This window comes from Nicotiana tomentosiformis, chromosome 8 (assembly GCF_000390325.3).
Source record: "Nicotiana tomentosiformis chromosome 8, ASM39032v3, whole genome shotgun sequence".
Classification (NCBI taxonomy): domain Eukaryota; kingdom Viridiplantae; phylum Streptophyta; class Magnoliopsida; order Solanales; family Solanaceae; genus Nicotiana; species Nicotiana tomentosiformis.
Genome location: NC_090819.1, coordinates 5,697,033 through 5,707,948, shown reverse-complemented (window position 1 = coordinate 5,707,948; position 10,916 = coordinate 5,697,033). Strand labels below are relative to the sequence as shown.

The 10,916-nt window shown below is 35.9% G+C and overlaps 1 protein-coding gene across 1 annotated transcript; it reads left to right on the top strand.

Annotated features, from left to right (window-relative positions):
• Window positions 1-4,120: 4,120 nt before the first annotated feature.
• LOC104096633 (uncharacterized) lies at window positions 4,121-10,885 on the top strand. The gene is made up of 7 exons (XM_009603037.4): window positions 4,121-5,948; window positions 7,693-7,783; window positions 7,986-8,143; window positions 8,246-8,297; window positions 8,403-8,485; window positions 9,178-9,271; window positions 9,867-10,885. Exons 1-7 carry the CDS (start codon window positions 4,434-4,436, stop codon window positions 10,472-10,474), a joined length of 2,601 nt encoding a protein of 866 aa, XP_009601332.1. The 5' UTR covers window positions 4,121-4,433; the 3' UTR covers window positions 10,475-10,885.
• The last annotated feature ends 31 nt before the right edge of the window (window positions 10,886-10,916 follow it).

Sequence of the window (10,916 nt, the reverse complement as noted above, 5' to 3'; positions counted from 1 at the left end):
GGCAGGCCAGTAAGCCTTCGCGTTCGCGAGACCCCTATCGCGTTCGCGAAGGGTAATTTTAAGGCTGTGAAATTTTGCCTTCGCGAACGCGAGGAACTGACCGCGTTCGCGAAGAAGGAGTTCACTGTACCGAACAGAATGTCTTAAAAACGGGATTTCACCATTTTTAACCCCATTTCTTTCATTCTTGGGCGATTTTGGAGCTTTTTGAGAGGGGATTTCAACTAGCAACTTGAAGGTAAGTTAATTCTACACACTTTGAGGTAAATACATAGATTATGGGTAGATTATAACCTGTAAATTATAGAAATTAAGGGTTAGAGGAAAAATCTAGATTTGTGTAAAAATGAGATTTTAACCACGAAAATGGTTATGGAATTTGATGGAAATTGTATATTTGAGTTCTTGAGGTTATGGGTAACGATTTTCTCCGAAATTTTTTGGAATTCGGGCACGTGGGCCCGGGGTGAATTTTAGGAATTTATTATTTTTGGATAGGGTAATTTATTTAATAGTCTAATTTTGAATTTTTGAGCATGTATTAATTATTTTATATAACTTTTGGATAATTTCGGATTTTTCGGCACTGAGTTGAGATTTTTCGCGATATTGTGATCGGGAAGTGGGCTTTGAGACAAGGTAAGTCTCTTGCCTAACCTTGTAAGAGGGAATTTACCCCATATGTGATTCATATTAATAATTGTTGCTAATTGTGGGGGCTACGCACGCACGAGGTGATGAAAGTCCGTGCGTAGCTACTAATTATGTTAATGTCCGGGTAGTTTAGGACTCAAATCATGAATTACTTGTGATAACTACTCCTTTTATTTAATTAAATTACTGAAATTATATTGTAAATTGTTTGAGGAAATAGTAAAAGATTGAAACTTAATATACTCGAATTTTGTGTAAATTATTAAATTGTTAATAGAGATTGAACATCCTACGTGTTAATATTATAATAACTTCTCATTACGGAGGTTCATAAGAAAATGTCCTCCTTTCTTGTGGAGCGGGCCGAACGCCGGCAGTATAGATGCATCTATGGATCGCGCCGCACGTCCCTCGGCAGTGTACACGACACTCTGGATCGGGCCGTACGACCTCGGCAGAAATCGTGCCTAATAATAATAATTACATGATACCTTGATATTTTAATTGCAGCTTGTGAAGCTAATTTGATAAATTAGAAATTATTAAAATTTAAGGAATTTATTTATTTCTACTCGACTAGAAAATTATTGTTGTTCACCTAAAAATCATGTTTAATTAAATAATTCTATTGTAATATTATTGACCCATAGTGAGTGTCAAAGTCGACATCTCGTCACTACTTTTTCGAGATTAGGCTTGATACTTACTGGGTACACATTGTTTACGTACTCATACTACGCTTGCTGTACTTTTTGTGCAGGACCCGAGACAGGTACTATCGGAGGACCTATCAGAGTGCATCCATGTTATCCAGAGGCTTAGTGGTGAGCTGGCTTTCTGAGCCGTTCTGCAATAACCAGTGCCTCTTCTTGTATTTGTATTCTGTGTATTTAATTTCAGACATTATTTAGAATTTTGTATAATCTACTAGATACTCATATACTCGTGACATTAGGTCTTGGCACACACTAGAAGAATTTTTGGATTTAATTATTTTACTTGGGTTTTAATTTATCTTATTTCTCACATTGTCTTAATTTTTGTAAGTACTCCGAGTTTTATTACTCGGATAATTTTTAAAGAAATGAATATATGTTTAAATCATTAGTTGGCTTGCCTAGCTGGGATGTTGGGTGCCATCACGGCCTATAAGTGAATTTGGGTCGTGACACATGCGTCATAACGAGGCATGCCGTCATGACGTCATCCTAACTCATGGACAACATAATTCCAGCAAATCGCCCGGAAAAATCGAAGCGCTTGAAATGTGCGGCCCACGTAGGGCCGACCACACTGCCAGTTCGCCGCAACCACCACGACCTGCATAGCTCGCTCGATTGTTTCGACCAACAAAGAACAAGATCCGCTTATCGAATCCGCCTGAAGTCGGCCTCAATAAGCGGAGGGACTAATTGTATGGGTCAAAATTTATCTTTAGAATATTTAAGCCAATATAGTACTAGGGGAAGAGTTCCCAAATCGTCGTTTGTCGAAATGGCCCAAGAAGCGACGAAGTCTGTGATCGAAAAGTCAACAAGGGCCGAAGTCGAGGGTTCAACAAGGGTCGAGTACTTTTGACAGAGTTATAACGGCTAGTTTCAAGATACGATATTTAAGAAAATATTCTAGTGAATATTCTTTACACTTGTACTATTAGAGTTTCTTAGGAGCATATTCCCTATAAATAAAAAAAGACACAATGATAGGAGATATGTGATATTTATTTATAAAAATATACTTTGACTTGAGAAAGAGGATCAGATCTCATTGCTAAGATACAAACAACACCATTTTACTAAGATTCTTGTCAATATTTTTCTACTAGATCCTAGAATAACTCAAATATTCAAGGGGTTGTCCGTCATTCATCATTGTGAGAAAGAACATTCACTTATTCTATCCTTTCTTGGGTGACTCATTCATTCTGTTTACTTAAATGTCATTTATTGTTATTCGTTGATATTGAATGCTACACTATTGCCTTTGATTTCTTGGGATGTTTATTGCATGTTACCGCTACTGTCCGACTATATCTACATAGTATTAGTTGATTTTTCAAGAACTCCATCTTAGAGATATTATTGTTAGCAAAGATTAACCATCTTTTATATAAATTTAATAATTTGAACCAAGATCTATATTTTTGGTCAAATAAGAAACCGTAACTGAAAAGGTCCGCAAGTAAATATAACTCGAACTCCAACAGTCAACACAATATGCTGAAGTTTGACTTTTAAAATTGATAATTGTTATTTATACATGATTTTGTATGTTATATTATAAGAATATTTCAGCTTTGGAAGAATATTGTAAAATTTGTGGAGTGTCTTGTGTTTAAATATATGATTTTTCGTTAGATAATTTATCAATTAACAGTTACCCCTACATGCCCACACTCATTAAAAGTCAGGGATTTTTATACCAATAGACGGTCATATTAATTGTTTACTTTTTTTAGTCATATGTAATACATAAATTATGCATATATTATACATTAACCAACTATTTTTAATTTAAGTGATAGGGTGGACGACTATTTGGGTTAATTGACTAGGCCACCATTGGCCGTTTAGAAATTAATTTTTATTATTATATTCTATTTATTCCTCACACACATGCACCGATATCCGTTACAAACTTATTAACTTTGGTATATTTTCTTGTTCATCCCACACCTAGTTTAATTGAATGTGGATCTGGAATTTAAATTCTATAGTTTGGAATACTTTTGTAAATCCATTGGTCGTTTGAGTTACTGCATTTGAAATTAATAGTTATACGAATTTAATAGATTTCTGAACACAAATATAAAATTCAAATCAAAATTATTGAATTTGTAATTCGACAGAACCCTGTTATTATTAGTACACTAATTAATTAATTCATATTCTCACTTTGATTTGTAATTTAATGAAGATAAATTAGTATGGTTTGATTCAAATATCAAGTGTGAGTATGTTTTTACTACTTGCCATCTCTTCAACTTCATTATTATCCATCTAACTACTAATTCACCAACAATATCATCATTTTTTAAAAAATATTTTGTTCAAAAAGTATAATTCATTCTCCAACCAAATACTAGAATATATTATTTAAAAATAATTTCAGAAAATAAGTTTTTTCCTTAAAAAATATTTTGTAAAGAATATTTTTTACCAAACACATATAGTACTAGCAATTATTGACTTAAAATTCATAACCATCAAAGGAAGTGGTGCAGTGGATGCGACTGTTCTTCTCTTAACTAGATGTCTCCGGTTTGAATTTTGAGTATAAAAAAATTTGTGGTAGGAAATGTTTTTGGGAAATCGGATATAATCGCGCTTCAATGCGAGCAAGGACACGGAAACAAAAAAAAAATTGTAAAATTTAAAGATTTGCAACTTGCCCCCGTTTCAATGGAGCACTTATTGTTTTTCTTCATTTCTTTCTTTCTGTCCTTTTTCCTTTGGTCTTATTGAGTCATTTCTTTCTTCTTCACTTCCCCCTGCATAGGGCTTCGTTACCTCTTTCTCTCTCTCTCTCTCACACGCACTCTCTCTCTCTCTAAACCCATCATCGGATCTGAGTTCCCAAAGCTAACCCCACAATCTGCCCGTTTTCCCACACACTCACAAGACTCTCACATCCTCAGTTTTCACTCTCACTCATATTTATACACGCAGAGATACTTTGTACACATTACTGTGAGCTCAGTTTATAGCTGGATCTCAGTCTTGGAGTTGATTTTGAGGCATTTTCATGGGAATGCCGCCTCCAAACGTAGGAGGAGAAGAATGAGCAAAACTATTGAAGTAGAAGAATACGAAGAGAACGACTACTTTCACGACTCTCTTGATCGTTTACTCTCTTCTTCACACACTTCTTGTTCCTCCTCTTCTGAAGACGAAAACGAGGATGGATATCCTATTTCCAATTTGGGGTCCCCCAATTATGCCATTTTAGACCCACATTCAGTCCCTAAATTCCCAATGGGCGTTTTAAACAACTATGATGTGTGGATCTCAGAACCTTCCTCTATTGAAGAACGCCGTTTTCGTCTTTTTCGTCAAATGGGTCTTAGCCTCAGATCGGTTTCATCACTTCATTTGAAGTGCCAGACTATTAGTAGTAGCAAATGTAGTGTTTCTGGGATCGTTCGATCAAAATTAGATGGCGATTCCAATTCCTCTAGTTTTCCTTCTTGTTCTTCAGTTCATAAAAGTAGTGAAATTCTTTGTGTTAATGCCGATGATAGTATAGTTGTACATAATAATGGAAATGTGGATCAATTACATAATGGCGATGGATCTGCAGCGGTGGCGATTAGAGCTGATTCGAGGGACAATGAAAGCTGTAATTTGTTGGAAAATGGTGAGGTAGAGGAGGAGAATGATTTGGAATCGAATGGAGACGTTGAAATTGAGGAGACGGCGTGTACTATAAAGGATCTGGATAATGGGAAGAAGTTTGTGGTCAATGAAGTGAGAGAGGACGGGATGTGGAACAAACTTAAGGAAGTCAGTACCGGTAAGCAATTGACTATGGAAGAATTTGATATGTGTGTTGGAACTTCACCAATTGTTCAGGAATTAATGAGACGACAAAATGTGGAAGACGGTAATAATAATAATAATAATAATAATAATTTGGATATTGTGAATGGGATTGCTGGAGCTGGGCTTAAAACTAAGAAAAGGGGAAGCTGGCTAAAGAGCATTAGAAATGTGGCTAGCTCGGTAACAGGTCATAAGGAGCGACGAAGTAGTGATGAGAGGGACACGTCTTCTGAGAAAGGTGGCCAAAGGTCAAGCTCTGCGACGGATGATAGTCAGGATGGTTCGCTTAATGGACCTGAAAGAGTTAGGGTTCGACAATATGGGAAATCCAGCAAAGAACTTACTGCTCTTTATAAGAGCCAAGAGATACAAGCACACAATGGTTCTATTTGGACTATTCAATTTAGTTTGGATGGAAAATATCTTGCTAGTGCTGGTGAGGACCGCGTCATACAAGTTAGGAAGGTTACATCATCGGAGAGGAAAGGTGATCTATTGTTGGATAAGCGAGAAGATGGGAATTTGAATCTATTGTTTTTGGCTACTGGATCTCCAGAGCCAGCTACTATGTCGCCAAATTTTGATGGTAATTTTGAGAAGAAAAGAAGAGGAAGGTCATCTATAAGTCGAAAATCAATAGGCTTTGACCATGTTTTGGTGCCAGAGACTGTTTTTGCGCTTTCAGAAAAGCCTATCTGTTCATTTGAGGGCCATTTGGATGATGTGCTTGATCTCTCGTGGTCCAAGTCGGAGGTTAGCTGGCATTCTTATTTTTATCTTAGTATCTAATTGCTTGAACTGGTATTCTAATTTTTATCCTACTTAATTTAGTATGGATTAATAATTATGACCTGAATATAACATAATGGATACAGAAGATTTGTGAAGTTGATACCAACTTATTTCACATTAAGGTGTTAGGATTAGTTGATTGATTTATTGATATATGTGCTCTTTTTTCATAGAGTTTCATCTAACAAAAGAATCATTTTTAGTTGAATTGTTCGAAATAATCTGGCAGTTTTTTATTTTATTTTATAGCAAATCACCAGCTTCTATGCCATTCGGTTTCTAGAATATTTTCAGGATGCAGTTTTATGGTCCTAAAGGTTGCACCTATTACAGGTGGTCTTTTTTTTTTTTTTTTTTTTTTGCTTTTTGAAGCTTCTATGCTTCTGCTTCTTGTAATATTTTGCATCTTCTTGATGACATCAATGAAGCCAATTATTTCATCAAAAAGGTTGCACCTATTACATCATATAATGATTTTATACGAAATTCCTCTGGTGATTATAGATAAGTACAATATGAAAAAAAAAAATCTTGGATCACAGTAATGCCAAGGCATTCGTATGGAGTTGGGAATTGGAAATACATCAGAAACTTATGGAATATGTTCTCAGAACACATTTACATAAAAGTAGGCGATGGTAGAAAAACTATATTTTGGAAATAAAGATGGTTAGGATATATAACCCTCAAAAGTTCAGCTCCTTGACATTTTCAGCATAGTAAATAATCACGCAGAAAATTACTTGTCCACTCAAGGACGGAACATTCGCCTTAGAAGGTGCAGTGATTGGGAAATGGAGATTATGAGCAGCTTCATGCAGATAATGATAGATAGCTTCCAGAGGCAGCAATCAATACCAGATAGGATAGTATGTAAGGAACGTAAGGATGGTCTTTTCTCAGTAAAGCCTGGCAAAAGTATTATTCTTAAAAAAGTATTGTCTCAAAGTAGAAAACAAGAACAAATATGGCCATGAAAATTGATATGGAGAAACAAAGCACCTTACAAGGTATAGTCGTTTTCATGGGTAGTGGGCCAGAGAGGCTTGCTTGACCCAGCAGTCTTCAAATAAGAGGTATGATCATTTGCACCTGACGTGTAATATGTGAAGAAGATTATGAAGATGCAAAATACTTATACATCCGCTGCAGAATCACAATCCAGATGTGGTACATGTTTTTGATTTTGCTTGAAGTCAAAATCTCAATACGTACTACATTGTTGGAATAGAAGAGGACTACAAAAAGGCAACAAAAAATTGTGGAGCACTATACCAGCGGCTGTATGGTTGACTGTTTGGAAGGAAAGAAATTAGAGATATTTGGAAGGCAAAAGGGAAAATATTTGTACCTTAAAGCATCCTTATATGTTTAGCTCTCTTAGCCTTTCTCGTATACAAATGAAAGTGTACAAGACGTAAATGGTTAATTTCCTTAGTTCTTTCACTTGTAGCTGGTGTACTAAGAAACATATTGTTGGGATTGTACTACTCGTCCATTGCAATCGCTGTTTAATTAACATTTTCAGTACATTTGAAAAAATATTGATGAGCGGTAAGTGGTAACCCCTAAGAATATAGCTCTTCAAAAATTTGTGTCCAGATGCCCAATAAGTTCCCGTATTGAATAAGTGAGCTCTATTTCATGGTAATTTTCCTGGATACATCTCGTTAACGTTTGTCTTCCTCCCACTTTCCTTTACCAGCAATTGCTCTCATCATCAATGGACAAAACAGTGCGGCTTTGGGAACTTTCTAGCAAATCTTGTTTGAAGATCTTCTCACACAGTGACTATGGTATATGTACCTGAACTCTTATCTTTTCACTACTCTACTCCCCAGGCCAGTTTTAGAGTTCCATGTTTCAGTCGTAAGATTCTGTAGACAGGAAGAGTGTTTTAGTGTATGGCCTAGAAATTAGTAGTATGTTAATAGATGAATTGGAACTTTTTCACAAATATGCTGATTGCAATGTTTTCTTTTCCTTGCCTTGATTCAGTAACCTGCATCCAGTTTAACCCTGTTGATGATAGATACTTCATCAGTGGGTCCCTAGATTCTAAGGTTCGTATATGGAGCATTCCAGAGCGGCAAGTTGTTGATTGGAACGATCTGCATGAGATGGTCACTGCTGCTTGCTATACACCAGATGGTCAGGTGAGAGTCTGCTAAATCCTATTAAAAGGCGAAAACCAAATGTCCTGGATTTGCATATTTTACAGTTTAAGTTTCTAATGCGTTTTTGTAACTTTTTTCAAGGGGGCATTTGTTGGGTCGTACAAGGGGAGCTGTCATTTGTACAACACATCAGGTTTGACTTACTGTTCCTTTGCTGTCCCCTCTTTATTCCCATCTTCTTCTGTAGAGGGAAGTTATGTACTCCACATGTTGATACTTTATGCTTCTCTGCTTTCAGATAATAAATTGCAGCAAAAAGCTAAAATCATTCTGCAGAATAAGAAGAAAAAGGCTCACCAAAGGAAAATTACTGGTTTCCAGGTACAGTAATTTTAATTGATTGCTGATGCTGGAGTTTATCTTTACAAGTTCATCTACGTACTTTTCTTGTATTAACAAGATACTTTGCATATGCTATGTCTGTGCATATCCTTATCTAACTTTTAATTGTTTACTGTTGTTTTATATTCTAAAAGTTCAAGTAAATAATTTATCAAGGTTCTTTCGAATAAAAGAACAAAAATATCAAATAATGATATGTTACCTTTTCAAAAAGAGTTAAATAATGGGTAAACAAATAGGAAGTAGTGTTGTAGATTAGGAGCTAAATTCGCTTCCAAGAGACAAGGGGAAGGCAGACGGCAAATATTAATCCTTCATTGCTAAAAGATGCACGCCCTCTATTTTGCTATTTAACAAGTAATCTGATTGTACTTGGCACAATTATTTGTAAAGTTGAAGCCTATATGGAATTTAAACAGAATCTGGTTAATGTATTTGGGATAAAATTAAACTTTGAAAGAATTTGAACTTTTCTCAAGTATAGAAGTGAGTCTCACATACAGATTACATACTAAAATATTGAAAAGTGTAGGAAAAAGTTTTCCTTTTAGGAAAGTGAATGCAATTTTTAGGACAATCTAAAAAAGGAAGTATGGCAAAATTTGTGATGGATGAAGCAGTTCAAGTAGTCTGTTTAAATTGGTTAGCAACTGATATTTTTTCATGAACAGTTTGTGCCAGGAAGTACAACCCAAGTGCTTATAACATCTGCAGACTCAAGAATCCGTGTTGTTGATGGTTCTGATCTTGTTCACAAGTTCAAAGGTACATTAACTGATATATTACCTTATGAAGCTTGTGGGTTGCATTGATATTGCTATGTTAGAATTGATTAAAGTTTCAACTTCGGTTGACTTGACCACTAGTCCATGTTGCACAGACTCTTCAAAATCCTTGCCGCAGCCATGTCAACACGACATGGGTGTGGGATCCACTCCGGATTTGGTCAACTTACCTTGGGTGCTTTGACTATATCTATGACCGAGAAGTGTAGATTGATGGGTATTTGGTTTGATTTTGTGGGTTTACGTCATATATATATATATATATATATATATATATATATATATATATATATATATATATATATATGGTTATATAAAGTACGAGAATGCTTTGCTATTATACGAGATATCTTATGAATAAGATATTAGTTGTTTATACTGTGTGAGTTGATCTTTTTTGAGGAGTCTGAACCTTTTGCTATTTCTCCTTTCTTTGTGCTGCTAAACAATCTTTTCCACTGCTTGAACTTTTAGCTATTTAGGAATTGTGTATGCATGTTTTTCTATTATGCACAATTTTCATTTTTAGTTTCTTGTACTCTTCCTCGTCATCGAGTTAGCACGAACTATGACAGGTTTTCGTAATACTAGTAGGCATATCTCAGCCTCTATGACCGCCGATGCTAGATATGTGGTCTGTGCCAGTGAGGATTCACATGTCTATATCTGGAAACATGAAGGCGATTCTCGACCAAGCAGGAATAAAGGTGTTACTATTACACAGTTTTATGAGCATTTTCATTCTCAAGATGTTTCAGTGGCCATTCCTTGGCCTGGCATGTCCGATACATGGAGATTTCAAACTACATCTTCGGGGGAACAAAGTGATCATGTTGGTATCGACGAGGTGTCCACTGCTAACCATCCACCTTCACCTGTTGAAGAGAATGGCAACGAGTGCTCGCCGTTGACTTCTGGCTGTAGTAACAGCCCTCTTCATGGAACCATATCTAGTGCCACGAACAACTACTTTATTGATAGAATCTCAGCAACATGGCCGGAGGAAAAACTTCTTCTAGCTACTAAATATCGTAGTAGTCCTCGAGCCAGTACAGATTCTAGTATTGATTTTTCCAGTGGTTTAAATCAAACAAAGTCTTGCTGGGGTTTGGTGATTGTAACTGCAAGCCACCGAGGGGAGATCAGGATTTTCCAAAATTTTGGCTTACCAATCCGGTTTTAGAGACAAAATGCAAGTCTTCGCGATGATTGGAATAATACATGACCCATGCACAAAGCAAGAACGTCTCGGGTTTGTTGGTCGAGATGCCACAATACACAGCTACAGCCAAATTGTCGAAATTTGTACAGATATTGGTGAGATATGTAATATAAGCAATTTTTCTTTTTTTTTGTATCAAAGACTCAGATAAGGACCCTGCCTGACTAGGCACTGTGAAGGGGGGAAGTAGGGCAAACAGAAAGAGGAAAGATCTATCATGATCTGAGGATAGTATAATGAAAAGGAAAAAAAGAAGGTACAACTTTGTTAGAAAAATATACTACTAGTTTTTTCTGTAATCAGCAATTGTAGAGTTGAAAATCTTGTAATTTCGTTGTACATTTAATTGAAACACAATTCTTTGATAATTCACTCAAGCAGGCTTTGTATGCATAAAGTCAGT